Source organism: Pleurodeles waltl, chromosome 5 (genome assembly GCF_031143425.1).
Source record: "Pleurodeles waltl isolate 20211129_DDA chromosome 5, aPleWal1.hap1.20221129, whole genome shotgun sequence".
Lineage (NCBI taxonomy): Eukaryota > Metazoa > Chordata > Amphibia > Caudata > Salamandridae > Pleurodeles > Pleurodeles waltl.
The window spans coordinates 217,025,972-217,051,555 of record NC_090444.1 but is presented as its reverse complement, the minus strand read 5'-3'; the positions used below and the strand labels follow the sequence as shown (position 1 = coordinate 217,051,555).

Sequence of the window (25,584 nt, the reverse complement as noted above, 5' to 3'; positions counted from 1 at the left end):
CGTGATTGACTGGGTTCATTGATCATGCCATGTTCCAATAGGCTCATGGGTTGTGTTAGTACCACAAGGTGCTCCAACGCGTGATCTGCTATCGATTAGTGTTGGAACTGTATAGATGAGCTGTACTAAACGTTTGCAGAAAGACGCATTGAAATGGTCCACATAATAAAGAGTATTTACTGGGTCCGGTTGTTTGAGAAGAACAGTTTGGGTGGGAGGGGACGGGGGTGGCGGCGGAAGTTTCGCACTCACGAATTTTGATTGAAGGCTTTTTTTGAAGAGTCTGGCTTTTAGGTCTTCTTCTTTCCAGGATTATGGGGCTTTCTTGTAGCTACTTTCTCCGGGTTCTGCTTTTTGCGAATGTTTGTATAGATGGTGTTGAGTAGCCTAAACGTGGGGAGATTAGTTCTCTTTTTACCCATAAATGAACTTCTGTCTACATGGAGAAGCGCAAACATCTTCCTGAACATGCTGGCTAGTAATTAATACTAAGTCACTGTTGACTAAGTGAGAACTGGTAATCAGAGGACGTCCAAGACCCTTTACTGGTAGGGTTGGTGTGTGGGGACAGCCTATGAAGTTTGGGCAAGATAATGAAGGCGTTGTATGCGTCTGCTCCCCAACAAGAGAGTCTTCTTTAATCGATTTAGGTAGAAAACACTCTTATCTAAATAAACGATGGCAGTGCCAATAGGTCATGGTTTATTTTTGACTCCTGACCAAATCACAAAACGCCTGCTGTATTGGAAAGAAAAGCACAAAACTATTGCTTTCTGTTCACATGCGCATATATGGAAAAATGATTTAGTGTGAGAAGACGCAGTGACCTTTGAGTTCTGAAACGGTCCCTTGTGCATTGCAGTGCAAGCACTCTACATGGAATGATACGTCAAACTTCCAAGAGTCCGGTGACTGTAAAATATTATTCTGGCTGAAGTCAAAGCCCACTGTGTTTATTTTAAAAAATTGCAACAATAGCTGTTGCAGCCACCTACTCATTCATGCTAGACCAGGGCTTGAAAAAGCATTAAAATGTTACTAGACCTGCAGGTCAAGTAACTTAAATAATCTACTCGACCTAACTGTGATGCACTTGACCCGTAAACAGGTCTCAAATTGTCTGATCCTAGGCAAATAGGTTACAGTCGCCTTTTTCTTAATTCTCACATATGATTGCACCTTCAAATATGTGAGCTCAGCATTTCTGAAGTACAAACAAACGTCTTTTGTTTGAGTAAGTAGACTAAAGTTTGCTGCATGCATCACAAGAATCTAGCCCACATACCCATGAGGTCTAGCACATGTAACCTAGGACATTTTAGTTTACTAACAACATTGCCATCAGAGCAGGAGTGTTTCTCAGTTTGTTTAAACACTCAATTTTAATAAATATATTACTAAACCATGATGTGGTAACATATTGTCATCTACACAGTAACTTTTCAAGAAATGTCCAAAAACCTCTCCACTAACTTGCAGCTTTACTGATAAAACTATATAGTGTATTAACAATATGTGAAAATTGGGTTTCAGAAAACATATCCTTTGCACATCAACACGTAACACTGATTTGTTTTCATCCTGTTAAAATATTTTTTCATCACACAGAAGTATAAAAAAGGGCTTTCACAACTACTGAAATATATTTTGAAGTGTTTGCACAGTTGACTTAATCATTTAAATGTTGTGTATTAGGAAAAACCTGACAACCTATATCCTTTTATTTTACATTCTAAGCAACAGGTCACACAGTTCACCTTACAGAGTCCTGGAACTCTGCAGTCAGAAAGAACATTAATTGTAAGAAAAACTGACTTTTGACTTCTGTCTGTGAACACACAGCAAATGTGACATAAGAACAAGATTTAAAGGCATCTTTTATTGCCCCTCCACTTTTCAACTGAACCGAACACCTGTTGAGTGTCAACTCGCCAGAAGGGGCCAGTAAGTATTAAAAATAGCTCTATCTGATCAAATAAGACTCACTGATGCGAGTGGTTGAGTGGATTTTTCGAGCCCTGTAGACTTAGTTATCCAGATAAGCAGTAATGTTTGCTTTATAATCGACATTACTTTTGAGTCAACCACATACAATTTTAATAGTTCAATTGATGTGCTGTAACACTTATGGCAGGTACCCATAAGTAAGGTGTACACAGGTAATTTTCTATTTAGTGGAGCACCATATGGTATCCAGTTAATCTGTCCAACAGTAGAGGCACATTCAAAAAAATGTAAAGAAAACCCTCACACTTCTACCCAGGTGTCATGCTTCACCCTCGGGTCTCCATATTAGTCACAACTTATTATTATAATGGTGAATGGGTTTCCTTCATGGTAGTGAGCCCCTTGAGGATTTTTTGGGGTCAAGAGGATCTGGCATACACAAACAATAATTACCTAGGCGTCTCAAGTGTATCTTTGCTGTGCTGAGTATGTAGGAGATGGATACATTTTTTTTTTTTTTTATGCGAACTTGTGCCAGGGCTTCATGTCCCCTCTCAACAACAGAGAGTGGATCTTTGGTGTCATGCTTTTTAGTGCTGGATTTTGCAGTGTGTGTTAAGACTTGATGGCTTTGTTATGTCATTTGCGAGCCATTCTGGATATTACCATTCATTTGAGCAGTTGTGATAGCTGTGTTTTATTTCCACCATGTTGTAGGGTGCTAAGCGGTCTAGCAAGATGAGAAAGTGTGCCCGTTTTTTTTCTATAGCAATCTAATGTATATTAGAACCCTTTCATCTTCTCCAGCAGGTCTGCAGCTGATTAACTGTTGTGTAGTATATTGGTTTAAGTAGAATGCTAGAGTTGACGTGTGACTTTCGAGTAGAAGGTTTGAGTCAGATGGAAATTTGATGGGCCTGTGAGGGTCTGCAGATATTTTTGTGGGTAAAGGGCTAACCATAGCATACTTCAGGTGCTGTGGTGTGTACCAGATATTTCCGTGATCTTTGTGACATTTTGCAAAAATAAATTATACATTTTTGAGTCGTAGTTCCACATGGATAACTAGTATGCTTTAGTAGGGGCTACAGGAGCTTTTCCAGGAAAGATGGTGGAACATTTGGATTGTTGGTTATTCATTATCAAATGTTAGTATTTTTTAATTTAAGATTTCTCCTAAGGGAGTTTGTCAGAGAGAACTGAAATGTTCCTCTAAGCAGACGGGCCAGTCGGCTCCAGGCGAGTCTTGAACAGTTACAAAGTTTTGGGATCTTCTATGATTTGGTTGATGTGGTGCAGTTTATATACTTTCTTTGTACAGTGTAGTAGCAGTCAATCAAATGGATTTTACTTGGTATTGTTTAACATCAGAATCAGGCTTAGTTTACCCTAATTTCTTTCACTTTTCCATGCAATACCTTTTTAAGTTACCAAGTTTTCATCGGAGCACTTATTCTGTGCTCCAATCTCTAATATCTTTTTTTCTGTTGCGTACGTGCTTTATCGGGTGCTGGGATATTTGAGTATATTAATATAGAGTTGTTGTAGGTCTGTAGCATTTGCTATGTTCTTTCTATGAATTTGGAGGAACCATACCCAAGTATCTTATTTGAACCGTTTTTTTGTGTTTTGCACTGGCTCCATTGATGCTGATTACCAAAGATTATGTTGGGGAGTTGAAAATATGGGTGGACTGCGAAATATGTTTGATGTTCAGACACACTTCTTCCTCCAAAGTGCTGGCAAATGATTGTTGCACATAAGCTCGCCAATAACACATTAAATGAGTGGGATGGAGTGGGCTTGATCAATTAGTGTTTAGGAAAGACACAAGGTTTTTAAACCTATTTAATTGTATGTCAACATTGTGTACTTTATACACATGCAGGTATAGGAATATATGCTTTTACATTGTAATATGCTTGGTTATTATGCTTTTACATTGTAAAATGCTTGGTTATTTAAGTACCTTCGATTGTATTAAATACATGGGCAATAGACATGAGTTTTGTTGTTATGATGATAAGTTTAACATGTGAATTTTAAGTTTTGAAAATATCTTTCATGGATGTTACGAAAGGGCAAAGGAATAGAGTTAAAATTAAAAACAAAGGGCTTCCGAAAAGATACAGCTTGCTAAAGGGGCAGAACAGGTCTACTCTTGCAATACCAGACTAGTGAACAACGTGTTTAGTACTGGAGATAGACAGGCTTTCTGAAATTGCAACTTTGGGGAAAGGCAATTGACACCTCAGGTCATGTGTTGCTTAAAAAAGTTTCACAAATCCTTACGATTTAGCAATATGTGTAAAATGTTATGTTTCTTTCAGAAAATGGCAAATATGTGATGATGAGTACTGTCAAAAATTATGATTGCAATTGTGTTCTTATGCGGTCCTGTTTGCTTTCAGGCTGGTCATCGGGCTATCCCCTGCAGTCTCTTTTGGAATGTTTTCAGTGCACCAGACAAGATGAGCACATTTCCTATGGGGAAATGGAAATGCCCGTTCCTCCATTCGGGTGCACGTTTTGTACAGGTAAGTGCATGAGCTCAACTACGGAGCTGGTGATTTCATTCAGACTGTGAAGTTCATGTGGTCGAGTGCAAGCACTTCATAAAGAAACGCACCGCTTTCCCTGCATCGTTCACAAGAAAATGTTGTACCGTGCTGCTTTGACATAGTGATTCTGCCGCACAGTAGGTTACAGCAACTTGCCTTTATTCATGACTGTGTATACGTTCGAGAAAACCAAAGTAAGGCCGTCAGCCGCAGCCTGAAACATGGTGCTCAGCTTTACAGCCCCGGCATTACTAACTGGCACTGCTGCCCATGTTCTGAGCACGTTTGTGGTGGTGCACGCACGATGAAATGCCTGGCGAGTGCAGCCCCGAGGCACAAATCTAGGACTATCCGAACGAACCAGGGACACTCGAGTGCGGCTACACTACGCTCAGTTGGCCGTGTATCGGTGTTATTTCTGTACCTTGAAGCCAGTGACCATTCCCACAAGAAAGTATCTTTAATGTAGCTGATGTTTAAAGGGCCCTCTGCATGGCAGCTGTATGTACTACCCAACCCTATTGAACACGGCCATTGTCCTTACTCAAATTAGTGCCCGTTTCCCCCGACTCGTTTTTCACGAGTTTTAGTTGGAAAAACGTAACAACTTTTTTTTTTTTCCTTTTTTCCTTTTCTTTCAATATTATGTATATTCAAAATATGTTTTATCTCAGACACGTGTAGTATTATTATTATTATTATTATTATTATTATTTTTTATTTTTTTGAAACAGCAAGGCTGTATTTCACATGGACAACATTCAGAAACATCTTGGGAGGCATTAAGGGATCACTGTGTAGGAATAATAGCGATATATGCAATAAATGCTGAGAGGCCAGTGTATGAGCTTCAAAGTGCCTCTTTATAGACAGCATTTACAGATATTGCAACTAGGTATAGGGTCGGTTATTCACAAGGAAGCATCAGAAAACAGTGGTGGCAGAAATCAACACTAGTGTGAGGTTAAAGTGCAAACGACAAAGTGACCTACGATGTGTGACAAGCTTTACATTTATCATTTTGATAAGAGCCCACAGTGTGTGTGTGTACAATTCTGCATCAGTTTACAGCACGTTTGCAGGTTTTGGAAGATGTCAATGTTTCAACCCCACTTGTTATAAATCGGATCAGGCTCAGGACCTGGACGAGGGCAGATGCAGGACAGAACAGACCATTTAGGGGCAAAAGGGATTATGAGAGCTCACGGGGTAGAGCGTGTTCAAGGGAAGGAAACAAGGAAAGATATGAGGGATCACAAGATAGCTAGAGAAAACAAAGCACTTGTGCGCTCGACTTAAAATAGGGGGGAGAGGCGGCAAAAGAAGGTGGTGAGTGAAAGTGTGAATGAAGAGGAGAATAACAAGTGCTGGGGAGAGAGAGAATCGGGAAGGAGGATACAAAGCAAAACTGTGGAGAAGGGACAAGAAAAAAAGAGGTTGGAGTGGATTTCAAAGTGCAAGATGGAGAAATGACAGATCAGATGTCAGGAGTTCCTTTGTATCTACAAAGAAGAGATGGAGAATTCTTCACTCACCCTGTTTATTTCCTTGTGGTCCATCAGTCTGGGGACATTATTTATATCTGAGTGTTACTGCACAATCCTCTGATTCCTGGAAGTGCCAAATCTGGAGCAGAACACACTGGTGGATTTTCCTCCACCGTAGCAAAAATTACATGAACGAAATACATTTAGTAGGTTATCCTTTTGGTTTTAGCATTTCCCCGAGAAATAGTAGAATTTTCTGTGCAGTGAAAAATATGCAAGTATCCCATGTTAGGGCGAGAGGCGAAAGGGGAGTATTCCAGAGAGTCATGGAGATGCAAACTAGAGCTAGTGCTCACAAACATCTAACTGTTGGATATTTGCAATCCTTTTCTCTGGATATTCCCTTTCTGGAAACTATTCCTTTGAGAGATGGTATGTCCCGCCTTCAGAAGGTGCCCACCCTCCGCCATATTTTACGAGTATTAGGAGAAGTAGTTTTCCCTGTGGAGACTTAAAAAAATAAGTTAGATGTGCAAATGCATATTTTCTCATCTTCATTGCCGAATTCCACAGCTTGTGAACATTGCACAAGACGAATTTGCTCAGTAGGGACAGTCCTGGAAATCCACAACTGTTGTAGATTTTCTTTGTAAATCCACTCAAAGTGTGACATCTATTACAAATGTCGCTGTAAACCTTCAGGGGTATATTTCTGACTTGTCTGAACCGATGGGATCATCTGTTGTGGAAATGAGATTCCATCAAGATTTTATTCATAAATTATATGAGGACATAATCGACACTATATAGTCATTAGGCATCACACTTAGGATTTTGTATATTTAGCACACTTTTCTAGTGGATCATGTCCTGATTCTGGGAAAGATCAGACAAATTTGGCAAAATGAATAATTTTTTGCTCTGGTGCTGAACTATATGGAGCATGCAGATGTATGTATTCCTCTTGTTTGATGTGAAATTCTATGGTATGAGATGGAGACTGTTTTTGTTTTGATTGAAACTGTTCCAGTGCTAAGTGTGGTGCATTTGTTTTGCAGCACCAGGCATGCACCATGTTCTTGCGGTAGCAAACGAAGAAGGCTTGGTCAGTCTGTACAAGACCGAGTCGAACACACAGATTTTTAGAGGTAATTATTATTTTCCTTTTACCAATCATCTAAAATAAATTATTAAAAATAGCTGCACAGTTTGACGTTTGGCACCTGCAGATGTAGGAGAGAATTGCAGTACAATGTGTAGTAAACAATTTTCAAGTTAATACTCCAGTACTAGATATACTTGTCTCTAACACTCCTTAGCACCTAGAGTATTGTTGGTTCACCAAAGTGCACAGCTTGGTAGGTGGCTAAACATACATCTTGTTCATACCTTCTGAGTTAAGAAATTAAGTGGGCTGTTCATCTTCTCAAGTGTACATGGAACACACTTGCTTTAAGTGAAACTTTGACACTGTCAGCTTTCGCTCTAAATTTCAGAATGGATGGCTCACTCAAATGCAGTTTTTGACATCGCTTGGGTCCCCGGGGAGCACAAGCTGGTAAGATGGCATTCGTCCTCTTTAAATTCTACGTGGCATTCTTGATCAGATTTGTTGCGATTGGAATTATCTCTCTTTTTGTGTTGGTTCACCCCACCTCACTTTTTGAGCTTTGTTTTTAATATAAGGTGACCGCGTCAGGAGATCAAACTGCAAAACTGTGGGACGTGAGAGCTGGTGAACTTATAGGTGCTTGTAAAGGTCATCAGTGCAGTCTGAAATCTGTGGCTTTCTCGAAATTTGAGCAAGGCAAGTATAAAGTAAAAGAAAAGGATACACTTTTTAAGAGCGCACCAGTCTGTGAAACCCAAAAAAATTCAACCATTTTGGAATGTTTCCAGTTCAGGGCAAGGGGAGTTTCATTGTACTAAAATACTCCACATATTTCAGTCGATGATCATTACACTGCCTTTATTGTTTCAGTTATAGCAATGTTTTTTTAAGTAGCAAGTGTGATATGATGTCTTGGGTAAAGAGATGTCCATCGATAGTCACTGTTTTGACCACATTATCATTACACTAGGGCAGTGTTCCCCAACCCCCGGGCCGCGGACCGGTGCCGGTCCGTGGATCAATCGGCACCGGGCCGCCCCACTGTGGCGGGCGGTAAATGTTTGATAATTTTTCCGTGGCCCGCTTGTCACACAATGGGACAAGCGGGTCACGGAAAAATTATCAAACATTTACCGGTCCGCGGCAATAAAAAGGTTGGACAACACTGCACTAGGGCATCTAGTCATTCATAGTGTTAACACAACATATGCATGCGTTTAGTTTAGGAAGTACAAGGCACTAGCTGTAAGACGATATGTTCTGTTGTATAAGGAGGCTAGAAAAATATCCTCATTTGAGTCTTGAAAGAATCCTGGCATGGACAAAACAGGTGTAACATTGACTGCTTTTGTCAGGTGATGGAATTCATTCAATGTTCAATACGGTATAAGGAGAATATCGTTTGACAAGGGTTTATTTATTTATTTATTTATTTATTTTTTCCACCCTTCCAGTTTTGGCACTTGTGAATGTATGTAAACTTGTATTGTACAAGCCTTTCATTTCAAAGGCCATGTAAAAGCTGACTGGACGCATGATCTGGTTTGAAAAGTTTACTAAACAAGTTACAATGAAGTTGTAAAACATAAACACATTCGGGTGACAGTGGCATAGAATGTCGCACGCAAAGCTAGTATCGAATCCCTTCCAACCCAGTGTGTGATGGCAGAACGTTGAGTAATTGAGGAGGGATGAGCGGGCGGGTGGTAATTGTTGACTAGTCCTTTCTAGCCACCACTCTCTCCAACCACCTATTATTGGATCTTGGCTTACTACTTGTTTCCTAGCTACTTAATTTTTACCTGCGCAGTTTTTCTACTGTCACATTTGGACCTTATGGACATTAGTTACATTCTTTGCCCTTGATTTATATTAACTAACATTGTCATTTCTCTTTTCTGGCCAACAATACGAACTCCACCCCTTTAAAAAAAAAAAAAAAAAAAAAGTTACTCCAGGAATGAAATACTTGTCTGATGGCCCTGTGTCCATGTGTACCTTCACAGCACAGCCGACATCGGATTTTACATCAGTTGTTCAACTATAGTGGTATAACATAGGAATTGCCTATTATTAAGCAAAATTGTGTGGTTGTGTTGTGCTTAATGACATGTTGTCATTTTAAATTATTCGGTTTGCCTAACTTTCACTATTGTCACACAATGACCCCTGCCTTTAAAAACCTTACTGGTTATTTTGTAACCTTCTATATATTACTTTGATCGATACAATATTATTGTCTTAATTGTGGTGTTAACTTGGGATGTGTAACTTAGTTTCTGAAGTGCTTACACATAGTTTAAAGTGCTTCATAGGTATTTTTTTTTTTTACATGAACCTTGCTGTTTGAAAAGGTAAGAGAAAACAAAGTTGAATGCATGCTGACACGCTCGGTTTTTATTATGACTATGTAGCTTGTCCTAATATCAAGGAGTAATGCTGTCCCTGATGGCATCCTCTGTCGGCTGTGCTGTCCACAGGTGATATAATCCCATTTTTAAGGTGGGCCCTACTCACACGAGCTCTTTATGGGCCTTTGGTAGATAATGTTGAGATTTATTACTTCATGAATTAATTTTTTCTTGGATAACCATCTTGGCACCTACTGGGTTGACCCGACTGCATGACGGTGTAGGATGGAGGAATTCTTATAGGGAAGGAGGAAGGGTGAGTGGTAGGTACTGGCCTGAGGACTGAAGAGTCAGAATAGTAAGGGTTACTGCCGGTCTGAGCTTTAGTGCCGTGTCCCATCCATATCCCAGTCCCTACTCTTGACCATATCCCATAGCGATATATTCGTGCTTGATCCTTGACAAAACAAAATCCATCTGGCTTCTAGCATGCTGCTAATACCTTAATCACACAGAAGACTGAATCACAACACAATGCCACATCTGTCTCCTCGAAACTGTGTGTTAATTTATAGGTTTGACTTCTGTGAACATAAAGCATTGAAATGCAGGGCGATGTTTTGGTCTTCAGTCCTTTCCCTTGCAACAGGTTTGGAAAGTTTCCCATTGATGCTCATAGTCCTTCATAGTGGAGGCCTCTAAAACGCAAAAAAGAAGAGATTGTTTCCTCGGAGATGCCTAACCCCAGAAACCCTGACCATCCCTCTGACAGCTGTATCTTGATGTTCAGTTGACCAACTGGACCAGGCTACTAGATGGCTAGTAGAAATGAGGATGCAGTCCGGTTCAACCACCAGCTGCTTGGTGGGCTATGACACAGAGCAGTTAACCAACTTTGGGAAGCAGAGTAACTGGGCATGACCCTCAGCAGTTGAATATGCAGAGATCTGCTACTGCATCAACGTGATGAATATTTCATAGCTTCTGTCCAAACTTCATGAAAGATGGGGTTCCTTGCCAATGTTGGTACCATGGCACACACGCCAGGTTTTCAGTAATACCAAAGAATGTGCAAATATTTCCAAGTATCCTACCATACATGTCCATTATAAGCAGTGCTAATAACTGGTCTGAGCCTGGTGTCTCTCTTCGTCATTCCAGTATATGTTTTTCTTCATGCTTGTGAGAGGCGCAAATGTCCCATCTGGTTTGTATGGATTACAATACTAGGACAGGGACAGCTATTAGCGTACATATTACAATGACACTGAATTAATAGATTGGGTATTGTGAAGATTTGTTGATTCTTGTTGTGTTGACATAACAAGGAACCGTCACATAACATCGCTTGAACACCTTGTGTGATCTTCGAGGGCCAGTGGTGACTTGATTGGATACTTATGGGAATATTCCATTTTTGTTCTCAGGAGCAAAACGTTCAACAATTTAGTTTGGTCTGGTAATGTTCTTTCTTTATTAAGTGCTATACTTGTTCTGCCGTGGTACAGTGGCTAATGCATCTAAAGTGCTAAAAGATATTTGTTGCTAGGTAATGGCATTGAGCATTGGCAGTGATGGTATATTTGCAAAGCTTAGCTAGGAAAAGTCAAGCATCTACTATTGTAAGTCTTCTCGTGCTTTTGGATTAGATTTCTGACTTGTTTTTTGGGGTTCAAGTGTATTCAAGAGCATTTTTTGGGTTCAAATATATCCAAGAACTACTCTGGGATAGTTAGCGCAGCAGTAGATTTTCTGGACCACTCTTCAATCTCAAAATGCACTTGGATTTTTACTTTTTTTTCTTTGACCTGGAAAATATTCTATGTGAAGAAACCTCATGACTTCACCTCATTTCTGCCCCTATCCCACTCAAGAAAGGCAACTGCCTCCCTTTAAGGTTAGTAGATTTATGGGTTGAAGCCTAAATGAAAAATGATCGTAAATGCCAAAGACTCATGAGTTTGTGTTTTCTTTCTTCCCTATAATATCTCCAACTCTAAGGGTACGATGTTAAGTGCGCTTTGTCTTCAAAAATTCCACTCGTCCTCATTCTGTTAATTAGCGCATTACACACAAAAACCACACTCTTGATTGAAATGCTTCTAGTTGCTGACGGCAAGAATTTTGAAAGTTGAAGCTATATGACAAAGTAGCCGGGGTGGACTGTTTGAAATGGAACATTCCAATAACAATGGTCTAACTTTCTAAACCTAAAACTGGACTTAGTGGTGGTACTCCACGCGCCAGATTACCTCATCCGTGGCTATAGAGCCTATGCGCCGGTAGGAGACCCCAAGTCTGCTAAGAGAAGCAGTACTAATGGGCGGTCCTGATGTAAATCATCTCTACCTATTTGCCCTCTTTTACTTACTAGTTATTAACTTTTCTTTTATCACCTTATGTGTTTTGGGATGGGTTGGGGAGCTAATGACCATTTCATGGTTCTTAAGCAAATGTTTGATTTCTGTCTCAAAACATACTTATTTTCTGTGGTTTTTTTTGTTTGTTTTTTACCCTTACCAGCTGTGTTCTGTACTGGTGGCAGAGATGGAAACATAATGGTTTGGGATACCAGGTGTAACAAGAAAGGTAGGTTATTTATTAAGTAATGTGGACCTCATTAAGTATAGTTTAATTTAAGAGTGACCAATGGGCGCTGGAAAAACTACCTCTAAAATATTTGTTGAAGCTATCTGGGTCTAAAGTACAGTGAATAAAGCCATTGTCTAGAGACTTTTTAGGTAACTATACTGCATCTTTGAATGTTTTTCAGATGGATATTACAGACAAGTGAACCAAATAAGTGGTGCCCATAATACCCTAGACAAGCAAACCCCACTGAAACTCAAGAAGAAGAAGCAGACTGTCCGTGGCCTAGCTCCTTCAGTGGTAAGTTTACTGGCGCAAGTGTCATTTCATCCCAAGAATACGGTGTTCCCATCCCAAAATCACTTGCCATCCGTGCTGAACTGCGCATCCGTCGCTACATCAAAAGGCCCATTCCAGCGCACTCCATCTTGTGCCAGAGTTGTACTGTGTGCCTTCTCTTCAAGAGACAATGTTTCATGCCTAGGCTTCGGTTTCAATGTACCAGCTATTTGTTTTGTCAAACCGGGGAGGGTTGGAGGCACTGGTGTTCCCCGTCAAGGGAATCTGAGGTACCTTTTTCCACTGAGAAATAGAACCACAGCTGCTTGTCTCCTCCACTGAAGGGGTTTGAGCCAGTGCACGTGTTCTGATGAACTAATTTCCCTGACGTTTGGAACCCATTTTATGTTAGTAAAATCCAGGGACTAATGTTAACCAGCATCCTCAGTGATGATCTTACCCGTCACAAACGCAATCTTGTTTTAGGAGGAAATGCGTTCTTGGCTTCTGTGCATCATTAGCTGAGAGCGCACCCATGGCTCCTCCACCAGTGTTCGGCTGCACATGCGCTTTGGCTGGTGACTTTGGCTTTCCTGCAGCCGAGGTCTACTGGCAGCGATGATTGTCTCACACATATTCACACCTAGGGTGACCACCTGGCATTGAGGCAAATTCTGGACAGGACTGTAAAAAATTCAGGACAGAGGGTCAAAATTCAGGACACAAATTCCGGACAAAGGGTCAAAATTCAGGACAAAGGTTCAAGAACAAACGTCAGTTTTACAGACACACGCAAGAGAGGCCATGCCTCACTATGTTGTCAGTGCATTTATGTACTCTTTTTTTAACATAGCACTATTTATTCACTGTGGACCTTTTGTGATTGCCTCCTGGTGTGCTACATTCAGGTGTCACATTACGTCCTTATTCAGTAGTAAATTAATGCCCTTCACGGCAAGGCCATCACCCCTACCCAAATCTACCCGATCTTTCCTGAAGAGAAAGTAACAGCAAAATGTTGATTATGTTTCTGAACATTTCAAAACCCCTGGCAAACAGTTTGGGAAACATTAAGGTAATTAACCTTATGCTAGTTTAAACAAATTGAACAAAAACATCTGGCTTACCCCAACCGCCCATGGACTTTCAACCTAATTTTTTTTAAAGAGGCAGGGCAGATGGTGTGGGCGACAGTCTCACACCTAATGACAGGATGTGAAGTACCCATAACTTGTCTGTAGTCTCACTGCACTAGAGTGTATGTTTGGGACTCTACATTTATCTCAGAAATGGGAGCCCGGACTCCCAATCAAAGATAATAAAATAGTAGGATGAAATCGAGATCAAATGGGAGATCCACGGCAAGTAATTCAAAGGGTTGTTGCTAACAACTGGATAAATAAAGAAGAGAAGAACAAGGTGGGACAATTCCTAAAATCAGACAAGATGGGTCCACCAAGACTATTTGAAGGTATTGGGTACCTGGGGAGTTGTCTGCACACAGGAGCGAAACAGAAGGGGCACTGTCAAGTGGTTGAACAATCAACACCCATCCACCTTGGCAAACTCTTCTGGTGCAATGGACCACTGTTAGCGCTTGTGTAGGGTGAGCAGGGGCCAGACCCCATGCAAGGTTGTGCAAGGCAATTGCCCGCTTTGTCCATGTCTTTATATGGTTTTGAAATTGAGCAAAAGCCAAACTAGAGATCTGGGTTATCCCTAAGTGTCAAGTACACATAGAATCTTCAAAATATTTGGGATGTAAATTGCACAAACAAAATTTTACATTTTTAAAATGTAATTAGTGTTTCTTTAACATATGGCACTGTTTTCACCTTCATACACAATTAGATCTCAGATTGAACTGGGAACCAGTTACCTTTTTGATACCTAGTGATTAATACTTTTAAGGAAGGCTTCATGCACTGCTCATCGTTTCCTACTGACCATTCTATGGATCACCATCCGGGGTTATCATGCATGTCTTTCTCTGCCTTGCCAGAACCTGTAAACTCACTGACACGAAGAAACCCTATGCTCCTGCACTACCTTTGCTAAGCCTTCCCACTCGCACAGGATGGCTGTGCTCAGAGCAACTCCATCAGTGGCATGTTGCAGGTGTCTTAAAATTGGGGACTTTGTTTCTGAACAGTGAGCTACTAAATTTCCAAACCCTTGTGGCAGACTACCATCTTCATCCCGGTCAACTCCTTACTTACAACCACCTTAAATAATCATTAGATGAGAGATTTCATGTCTGCTACCTAGCACTAACCCTACAAGAGGTGTGCCAGAAGCTCTGTACCATAGGACATGGTGGCAAACTGATAGAATGGGTGTACAGACCTATCCTGCAACATGGAAACCACTCCAGGTCTTCTTGTCATACTACCTGGGTGATTGATGTAGCCAAACCTCTGCAAGATATGGACTAAAATACTGGACTTTCCCCACAAAGTATCCCACAGCTGTCACTTTAAGTAAATTCATAGTGCTTCCTTGTGAATGCATTCTGCCCGTTGCTTGCCATTTGCCTTGTGGTTTGTAACTCACAATTTGTTGCTTTCAATTTGCTGGCTTTATTTGTTTTAGGCTATGCAGCTGGAATTCATCCCTTCCCTTGCCAAAACCTTATTTACAGTATCCTGCCGAGTGCTCCCTTTCTGTAAACAGGCCTGTAAATCTTGTTCTTATCATATCATATTTGCTGTGCATTCAAAGAACAAAGTCAAATGTCAGGCTCTGTCTTCTGTGGGAACTTAGTGTTTACTTTCCTTTCTCTGACTTCAAAGTGAGAGGATTTATGCAACAATCTTGCTGGATACTGGGGTTAGGAAAGAGTTTTTTCTATCACATGACAACATTTAAATAGACTTCTGAATATATCAGAATTGCACCCTACTCTGTATCACTCCACTTTACGCCACTCCATGCCCCTGTTCTCTTCTCCGTTCGGAACCACCCCACATTATGCCACTGCTCTCTATGCTACTTCACACTATGCCTCTCTACTCTACTCTGTACTACTCTACTCTAAGCCACCGCACTTTGGGCCTCTCTACACCACTGCGCTCTGCTCGTCTGCACGCCATACCACTCCAGTCTAGGCAACACCAATCTAATCCGCACAACCCCATTCTCTGCCACTCTGCAACACTGCACCGTACCCCACTGCTCTCTAAGCTAATACACTCTATGCTTATGCACTTTACTCTGTAACACTCAACTCTATGCCCCTGCATTCTACATCAATACACTGTACATCACTCTAATCTACTCTGCACCTCTGCACTCTATGCCAAGGCACTCTACACTACTTTATTCTATGCCATCACACTCTATCCCACTTTATGCAACTCCACTCTAACCTGCACCTCTCCACTATAAGCCGCCTCACTCTACTGTGAAATAATCTACCCTGCAACTGCACTCTACTCTGAAACAATCTATTCTACGCCACTGTACTCTATACCACTCTGACGACTGCACTCTCGTTCAATGCACTCTACACCACTGCAAGCTGACACTCTGCAACACTGCTCTGGCCGCCACTATACTCTACACCACTCTGCCCTGTACTACTGCATTTTGCACCAATATACTCTATTCCACTGCATTCTATGCCACTCTACTCTGCCCAATGCCACTCTATGCAACTGCACTCTACACCAATGCACTCTAAACAACTGCACTGCCCTTTACTCTGCACCACTGTACTCGATGCCACTGTTCTCTGTACCACTCTACACCACTGCACTGACACTCTACTGTGCAACTCTGCACTCTACACCACTCTACTCTATGCCACTGCACTCTAGGCACTATACTCTACTCTACACCACTCTACAATACTCCACTCTGCACCACTACACTCTGTCACATGAGTCTACTCTGCACTCTGACACTGCACCACTCTGCATTACTGCACTCTCTGCTACTCTATTGTATGCCACTCTAATCCACTGCACTCTATGTAACTCTACCCCATGCCACTTTATGCCACTGCGCCAATGCACTCTAAACAACTGCACTGTACGCCACTGCCCTCTACTCTGTACCACTGTACTCTACGCCACTGCACTGACACTCTACTCTGCAGTGTTGCACTCTCCACCACCGTACTATACACCAATGTACTATGTACTACTGCATTCTATGCCACTGCACTCTATGCCACTCTGCATCACTCCACTCTACAGCACTTTGCCCTACTCTGCACCACTCTACACTACACCACTGCACTCCCTGCAATGTGAGTCTACTCTGCAATCTATGCCACTGCACCACTCTACACTACTGCTCTCTCTGCTACTCTATTGTATGCCACTCTACTCCACTGCACTCTGTCACTCGACTCTGTCCCATGCCACTGCACTCTAAACCACTGCACTCTATGCTAACGCACTCTAAACAACTGCACTGTACCCCACTGCACTGTACTTTGCACCACTGGGCTCTACGCCACTGCTCCTATGCTACTCTACTCGACACCACTATGCCACTAGCTTTTAAGCCATTCTGAACAGCAGCTACTCTGGTGTATAACATGGCTAATGGCTAAAACACATTAGCAAAGCCAATAACTCTTTCGTAGATGAGACCTATTGGCTTTGCCAATGTTTGTTAGTACTATGAGGTACCGAGGTGCCTGAAAGAACTGTGAAAAATACAATTACATCATAATAAAGGCTGCTACAAAATGCGCAAATACATTTTGGTTAAATAAAAAAAAGCATGCTTCTCAAATACAGATTGGAATAATATACAGTTTATACCTAGGATAAAAAAAATTATAACACTCCATTAAAACCACACACTCCACAGCTCACCTTGGAACACCATTACAATACCTCTCTGAAAGAAATATCTTTGCCACCAGAAAACTTCAAGTGACTCCTTTTACTAAAGTCAATGTAGTTTTTCAAGCCCCTTTGTATTTGCAGATTTACCAGTTGCCCACATTTGCATGTCTTTAGGGAAGGTGACCCCTGGCAAGAAGGCCTTTTGTTATCTGTCTGCTCCTCCCTCCCTCAGAGCACAGGAGACCCCATGCCTTCCAGCCCAGCTAAGGAAACTCCTCTGCCCGTAATTTCGTCCTGCCTCCGATGCCCTTTAGGTGAAAGGCTAAAATTACGGACAAATGCCGTCCGTTAAAGCTTTCATCACGGACAACGGACGGCAGGGCGAAATTACGGACTGTCCGTGAAATTTACGGACGGGTGGTCACCCTATTCACACCCCTTGCACCTCACCCAATCAATCTCCACCGTTGCATGTCTGCCACCAGCAGTCCCACTCTTCATAGGTGGTTCCTGATAGTTCTGCCCCATACAACCGGGGGGGTGGGGGGGAAATCTGTTGCTGACTGTGAGTCTAAGCTAAAGTGCTGTCCCTTTGTCTTTCTTCTTGTTGCTCTGCTAGGATTCCCAGCAGAGTGTCACTGTGGTCCTCTTCCAGGATGAGCACACACTCATCTCTACTGGAGCTGTCGATGGGTAAGTGAGAAAAGCAGAGCACTCTTTTTGAAAATGTTTATTGTGTGTTGTTTCTCCTGTAGTTTGCCAACACTCTGTAGCAAAGTCCCATATGGGCCTTTTGACAAAAATATTCTAATGCAGTGGTCTCCAAGCATTTTAATTCTGCGCCCCCAAGTTGAAAAATAAAAATCATTGTCTTCTCACCCCCCCCCGCAGAATTTTTCACAATTCTTTTGTAAAGGTGGCAACGTTTAAATATGTTCAGTCCTATTTAAACATTGCAGTTAAATACTGTTACCTTTTTAAAAAAAAAAATGCAATAACATGCTTTTGCTTAAAACAAAGGCCTGTTATCTGTACAATGCTTCTTTTGGCCAGTGTCTGGCGCCCCCTCCCCCAGGATCTGTTGAGGCCCCCCCCTAAGGGGGCCCGCCCCCCAGTTTGAAGACCTCTGGACTAATGGGTGATATTGCCCCCTATATCGTCCTTGCAGCACAGTAGATTAGAGCTAGCAAGTTTTAAAGACCTGCTAGAGTTTGAGTAGATTTACAGTAAACGTCTGGTGTTCTAGTAACTGCTAAACTCCTTGTAGATTGCCTCGCTATATGGCTCTTGCATCTATCAAATCTGCAGGCTAGTAGGATTCTGGGTTCTTCACTGTGACCACAGTCTGAGGTTTAAAACCTAGAAATTGCTTTCATAGAGAAACCTGTTGTCTACAACGAAAAATACACATTTGGTTAGAGAAACTCCTCTGTACTTGCTGCAGAGCTAGTGATGAATTTGGGAATATGTCTCTCCTGTGAACAGATTGGGGAGTGGCGTCGAACCGGCATCCAGCAAAAGCAGCAACATTTGCCTGTTAACAGTGTGGATTTGTTCACATAATCATTGCCACAAATGCTCTCTGTATAGCAACGTGGCTGCCCCAGGGCAGGCAGCAGCGGCGTTCATGTGCATCTTTCACTCCGCCTTGTTTGGCGGAAGCATCTGGTCTTTCCAACTTCCTGGTGGTTTCCCACACAATCAAATCTCAGGGATCGGGTCCTTGCACGGTTGTATATCAGAAGACAAACGATGGGGATTCCTGGGCAGGACATCAGCACTTGTTTCCACTCAGCTTCACCCCTTTTGCATGGTGCATCTGCTCCTTGCAGCTCCGGGGTGATCTTTACAGGGCACGAGGCTGCTCTTAATGAATGTGTGTTGCACTTTCTTGGGGTCACCACATGCGGCTCTGTTGCTGCACGCGGGTAACCTAGGACTGAAAATTAAAAACATGCATGTTTGATAAATAAAACCATTGTGGATCAGGTTCTGCAATGTGTGCCGTCTTTAAATTATGCTGTAAATCCTTCCTAATTCCATTTTGTGCTTCCCTTTTCATGCTCGCTTCCTCCTGAGTGCTGCCTAGGCTTTTGTTGCCATAAGGTATTTCTAACCTTGGTGTCTCAGGAATCTAATCATTTGGAATAATTTATGTTCCTGACAAATATCATTTTCTTACTATTTAAATCCACTGTAAGATCTCTACAACTTGTGGATTTTTTTTTTTTTTTATATATATATATCTCTACCAGATCAGTTTTCTGTTTTATTCTGCCTTGATTGATTGTTTTCTAAATTGTGGGCACTGCTTTTGCATCCACCAGTTTTCTGGGCGTCTTAACTAATGTGTTTCTCAAATTGCAGTGTGGTTAAAGTGTGGGATCTACGCAAGACCTACACGGCTTATCGCCAGGACCCTGTGCCGTCCAAGGCATTCGCCTACCCGGGGACCAGCACTCGTAAGCTTGGTAAGCTTGTGCCTAATACCCAAGTGGATAGCAACTGTGCTCCATATCTTATGGATTGTACCAATCTCGTTGATCCGCAATGAGGCCAGCAAAGGAATGCATAAAGCTCTCCAGTTCACCAGAAAATGTTTGTTTTTGGGAAAACCTATTTTACATTGGTTCTTTGTGGCATCTGCTGTGGATAGATGACTTATTGGAAATGTAAATGAATGTGTTTCCAGCTAGAATTAATGTCCATGCCATTTTCTTCCAGGCATCTGATTAAATTTGCCATTTTGGGACTGTGTAGCTTCATCGGTGGTTTTCGACCGATCGACTATTGCATGAGTTCCCTCTTATAATGCTCTAAGTGGACTGCCTCTCAACCTTCCCCTCATATACTAACACAGACTGTTTTGGTCCCCAAAACCTCCAGGACCTATGCCTATGAACTCCCTCTCAAAGCCTCCTCCATGTCATATCTACACCACTGTTGACTTCATTTCCATGGGCCACAGATTCCCCACAAGACAACATCAATGCAGCACCGAGGAGAGACCCTTTAATAATCAATGCTGCTTAAAGTTTTTTATCACTAGATCTCTACATGCACCAATATTCGAAGCGTTTCGCTTCCAAAACGAGACCTATACCTTCTTTGTTGACTGAGTAATGTGCTAGTTGTTTGTCTATTGCAACTTGTCTTTTTCGCAAACATCGTCTTAAGATAAAAGAACAGGTATCGAGATGGCTTTTTCTCTGAGCTGTGTTGGACTCGCATGTGGTGGATTGCTTTTCACCTGCAGTGTTTTGTCTTGCTCCAGGATACTCCAGCCTCGTTTTGGATTCCACGGGGACCAATGTGTTTGCTAATTGCACAGATGACAACATTTACATGTTCAATCTAACTGGATTAAAGACCGCACCAGGTAGGGGCTAAATGTAGGCCACTTGGATGGATGGATGGATGGATGGATGAAAGGGTAGGGGTGGAGTACGGGCTTTGGGCAGTCACAGGTGTGCATCCTTCAGAGGGCTGTATGCTCTTGCTTCTTTCAGCCCCATTGAGTGCAAGTGCCACACAGAGCTTTAAAGGAGGTGGGATTACAGCCACATAGCACCAGGGGGTGGTTTGATCGAGTGCCTGGGCATAGCCTAGCTATCCGCATGTCTGACACAAGTCTGTGATTACCTGGGTAAATGAAGAGGTGTGCCCGCGATTCACCTGTTAGACCTTATAATGGTGAGTAGTTCCATCTTGTGAAGAGTAATGATGAGCATTCAGAAGAGGTTCGGGCTGGACTGTTGCAATTGGAGTGGGGTTGAGTCTGATTTGCAAATAGCTTGGTCCAAACTGAGGTGCTATGGTGTGGAAAATAATGAGTGATTGATCGGCGGCCCGAGTAATTACCAGTGGTTGAGATTAAATTGAGCGTTCCACCCATCACTGTTTTGTATGCTTGATGTGCATGCAGAAGGCTGCGGCTTTTTATACTGCAGGGAGCCGCCTGCGTGGGAGGGACAGTATGTACGTTCACCATCACGGTGGCTGAGTCAGGGCTGATGGGCAGATTCCTTTCTCGTCCTAGGAGCGCAGGAACTAGCCCATAACCAGTAGAGTTGAGAAGATAACCTAGACTAAGGAGCACTGGTAGCCAAGATGCATAGGGAGGCATGTTTACCTCTAGAGGAGGAGTCCTCTATAGATGGTATCTGGGTGGTTCAGCTTGATATTTAAGTTGTCCACCAAAGAAAGTTTAGGTCTGGGTTTTATACCTGCTCAATGTACCTGGACCAGAGAGTTATGCATCCATGTCTGGGTAAAAACAATAAAGGATCATGGTATTCTGCGGAGGAGTCCATCTATTGTGAGGGAAATATAGTTCTGGCCTGTGCAGAACAAGGTAGTGGCACAAGGCTTATGCATGGTATTAGTTGAGTATTTTTTCTCCCAGAGGGTTGCAGAAGACACTGCATGAATAAGATAGGGCATACCATCTCCCTGAGCTGAAAACTTCAAATACTGGAGAGCCTGTCCCTTACATGCCAAGGTCTTATGCAAGACCAACGTAACAATAGCCATAGCACTTCTGTCTAAAATGTGAACCTCTGTGATATGTAAACTGAGTGATAGTTTTGAGGCCTGTTCGTTCTGAGAAGTGAGGGATTCCTGTCTGAAACCAGGGCTTATATGATCCGTGCAGTTTAGAGTGGTCCTTGATCTTTTGACTTCTGTGGATCCAGAATCCGGGGACCCCACTGAATCATCATCGTTGAAATCCGGGTTCCCCCTTTGAGTCATTATTGGAATCCTGGGGCCCCAGCCTAGGCAATTTCAATGATTAGAACCACAAAACTATGGGCAGAAAATACACAAACAAGCATTCACAAAACAAATATACAAATTATATGAAATATTTTATTCGCAGACAAATATAAAAATCAAAATGTTAAGTTTAAAGAGCAGGTTGGAGCTATTTTTAATTCAGTTGAGGCCACCCACCGTCTATACTATATTTTTTTTGATGCACTTTAACTGCTCCCACAAATCAATCCGTGGATCCCAACTTAATTTTTAGTCTCCAATTTCAGATTTCTCCACAGTTAGAGAACATTTACAAAAGTTCACTTTTATAGTTTGCTTCTTTACGTACATGTAAATCTGTTAGTATTATTTCATTTTCTAAGAAGTCACGGGCACCCCGAGTAGGCGCTGCGGCTCCCCCAGGGGGTCCCGGACCACTAGTTAAGAGCCACTTGTTAAGAGCCACTGGTATTAGCCCTAGCTCAGCTGTCTGTGACCACGCATATCGAAATGGAGTCATAGCTTTGTCGTCTGAAGCACAAACCCGTTAAGGTCAAGCCTTCTGCGCACTTTTGTCTGAAGAACGGGTACCACCTCCTATTTCCAAGTCTATAATTTCTGGTGCCCTCACCTGACTTAGGTTTTAGCAGTGAGAGCTCCGTAACTTAGCAGCACCGATTCCTGAAGCCTATGCCTGGCATTGCTCTGCTACCTTAAATTTGAATCCTTATCTCCATAACCCCAGTCAAACCTATGCTGTGTTTTTCGAGGAGCATGACTTTCCCCACACGCTCCATACAAGGGGTGTACACTATTTTGTACCCACTGAAGGGGGTCACTTGAGGTCAAGCGCCATGTGAGGTTTTTTTTTTTTAAATATCGTAAATCCTTACCCCGTTGTGGTACCAGAACATTGGCAAGTGTACCTGTGAAACCCAGTTCAAGTCCCAGCGTCGAACTCAACATTCTGTGTTTATACGCAAATTATTGAATCTCCTCAAGGCAAATAAAAATAGAAATCTGACCTTGTGTGATGTGATCTGGTGCTCACATAAAGCGCTCTAATGACCTTTGGCCAACTTCGAGCCTCACAAAAATGTAAAAAGAAGGCTGATGGCTCACAATTAATAACTCTTAGTGCGAAGAATGTGCATTCGGTGACTGGTGTCGCCTCAAAAATGTCACTTGTCTGGTGTTTCAGGCGCTGCCACCCTCTGCCAACCCGCGCTCTGATTTATGACGGTCAGTGCACTACTATACAATCATGGTGGAAAAGCAGCTTTGGATTCGGGTTGTCTGTGCGAGCCCTGCTGTGAACAGCAGAGGGCAGTCTGCGCCCACAGCAAGAAATCCCACACCAAGCTCTGAGGCGGCTTTGTGCAGGACTTGGCTCTTCAGCTATTTCAAATGCTATAACACATTCTTAAATTTACAGTGATTTAACCTCTGTTCTGTGAGCATGCACAGCTGCCGCGCGAGAGACCTGTTCTCGAGGGGCGTTGCATCATTTAAATGTGGGAAGAACGTGGATATATTTTCTGCTGGAGTTTGAGCTCTGGTAATATTGTGGGCAGGTGACTATCCCAGACACTCTGGGATTGTAAGAGTTGCTGTAATTAAACAAAGTTGCAGAAAACTTGTGTGCAATTACATGAAAGGCCAAACTGGCATTTGTCATGATATTTTAGCGTGAAGATGCATTTTGCACTTAAAAAAAAAAAATGCTAATTGCACAAGTGCCACCGAAGGCCGTTAAGGTTCTGGACGTGCGTGTTTTGATTATGTCCTTATGTTAAATTTTTGCGGCGTGACATTATAATGTCATTTTGCGTAAATATCATAACCTGAAGTTATTTGTATTTACAACGACGCGCCCCCATAATGAAAATGTCACCGGAGTACATTTTCAAGCAGTTACGATGCTCCGTGGCGTGTGCCTTCTTTAAAAATGAGAAGGATGGGCTTAAACCTGCATGCATGCAGTATGTGGGTTGAAAGTCTGGTGCCGTTTGTCATTCTGATTGCTACATGTTTGACTGACCTGGCAGTTTTTCCTGTACAGGAGGTTCCAGTCCTACGGCTCGTGCTCTGCTTGTTATTAGAACAAGAAAATCACCAGCAGAGCACACAACTGTGCTTTCTTGAACCAGACAGAGAGTACTCCCAGCAACTAAGCATATATCACTTTGGCGTTCATACACCTTACATTGTACCATTGGTTTATGGAACACAACAACTCGGACTGGCTAAAATTAAGGATTTACTGTGGAGCCCTGAAGAAGTCTGAGGCACAACACCAAATATGACGAAACGTGTTGGCTATAGGCTTGACTGAAAGCCTAAAGACTACCAATAAAAGACCCAAGATCAAACTATTAATTTGTGGACTACCATCCATTGTATGCTCAAAGACCTTCTTTGTAGCCAAAAAATTGGAGTTGGTTCTGTAAGCAGTGCAGATTTGGACCCAGCTGCTTATCTCCCTCCCCCACGCAGATCTTTCCTTCCTGCCTGTGTAGGTCGTTCTAGCCAGGCTGTGTCTGGTTTAAATCAACAAAGTGTTCAATGGAGGAGGAACTGGTGCTCTGTGCACACTTCACTGGGTCAGACCAGTTGGACTAGTTCGCCTACAGCACAGAAGGTCACTTTGACAAAGATGCTGAACTGGTTGTTGGAAAGCGGGTGAAGATGAACGTTGTGCAGTTGGGGCGATCTTGGAAGTACTGTTGTGGGTTTGTGAGGTTACTGTTGTAGTATTTATTGTGTTGTTAAAAGAATGTTTATTGTTGGTATTTTATTGGTTGATGGAGTGAGGCCTGGTCTGTGGTGAAAGTGGGTTTATACAAGGAGGTTTTTTTGTTGTTTTGTTTTTTTGGATAGTTTTGCCTAAAGCATTGTCTGTGGCAAAGAGGTGCTACACAAGGGGCCCAGAGACCCTCAATGTATATTTAAAGCCCCTTTCTTGGCGCTTAGAGCCATTGTTTATGAAAAGGAGTCAAACTAGTTGTGAGACGGCTCTGTGGTTTGCATTGGTGAATGGTGCTCTGTGCAAGGGCTTCCTCCTCTTCTGACAGTCATTGGCAGGGGCCAGGGCAACAATGGTGGCTTTAAAAAAAATAATTCCTATAGAATTGGTGGTCAAGACAACCACTTGGGCTTTGTTGTATGCTTTTTGTAAACACTGTGTTGGATGGTTGCTATAGTGCCAGTTCCTCACTCAGTCCGATTATGCGGAGAACATTTATGGATAAACTGAGCGATTTCCCACTACTGTCACCCCTTTCTTTTCATTACTCAATTATGCTTGGAATACCCTTTCACACATTGAAGCAAGAGGAGTTAAAGATGTGGGAGCCTTTTTAAGGTAGAAGTGAGTTCAGTACTCCATCACCACCCCCTTTCTTCAAGTGATGGCCACACCGTCCCAACACCATCTGCATATCCAATCTATATGGGTAGGCATAAGCGGGCGAGATTGGGTGACGTGATGGCACTGGTGCACTATGGCTTATTGATGTGTTTAGATCCTTTGAGCAGTGTTTCTGGTCCCTCTCTGAGGCACCACTCCTTAGTGGTTAAAGGAAGAGTCCACCAGGAAGGAGTATAGATGTGCCATGTTGAGTACCTCGTACTTTCATTATGCACTCCAGTGATTAACTCGGATCCTTACTTGAATGTATTCCAAGCCTGTATGTTTGCTGC

The 25,584-nt window shown here is 42.4% G+C and overlaps 1 protein-coding gene across 1 annotated transcript in view; it reads left to right on the top strand.

Annotated features, from left to right (window-relative positions):
• DTL (denticleless E3 ubiquitin protein ligase homolog) overlaps window positions 1-25,584 on the top strand; it is a 69,365-nt gene that overhangs the window by 640 nt on the left and 43,141 nt on the right. The window contains exons 2-10 of the mRNA XM_069233930.1: window positions 4,359-4,484; window positions 7,054-7,143; window positions 7,492-7,553; window positions 7,682-7,802; window positions 11,981-12,046; window positions 12,231-12,346; window positions 17,747-17,820; window positions 19,495-19,598; window positions 20,402-20,506. Of these exons, the coding sequence (XP_069090031.1) occupies window positions 4,359-4,484; window positions 7,054-7,143; window positions 7,492-7,553; window positions 7,682-7,802; window positions 11,981-12,046; window positions 12,231-12,346; window positions 17,747-17,820; window positions 19,495-19,598; window positions 20,402-20,506 (864 nt within the window). The remainder of the gene's footprint in view (window positions 1-4,358; window positions 4,485-7,053; window positions 7,144-7,491; window positions 7,554-7,681; window positions 7,803-11,980; window positions 12,047-12,230; window positions 12,347-17,746; window positions 17,821-19,494; window positions 19,599-20,401; window positions 20,507-25,584) is intronic.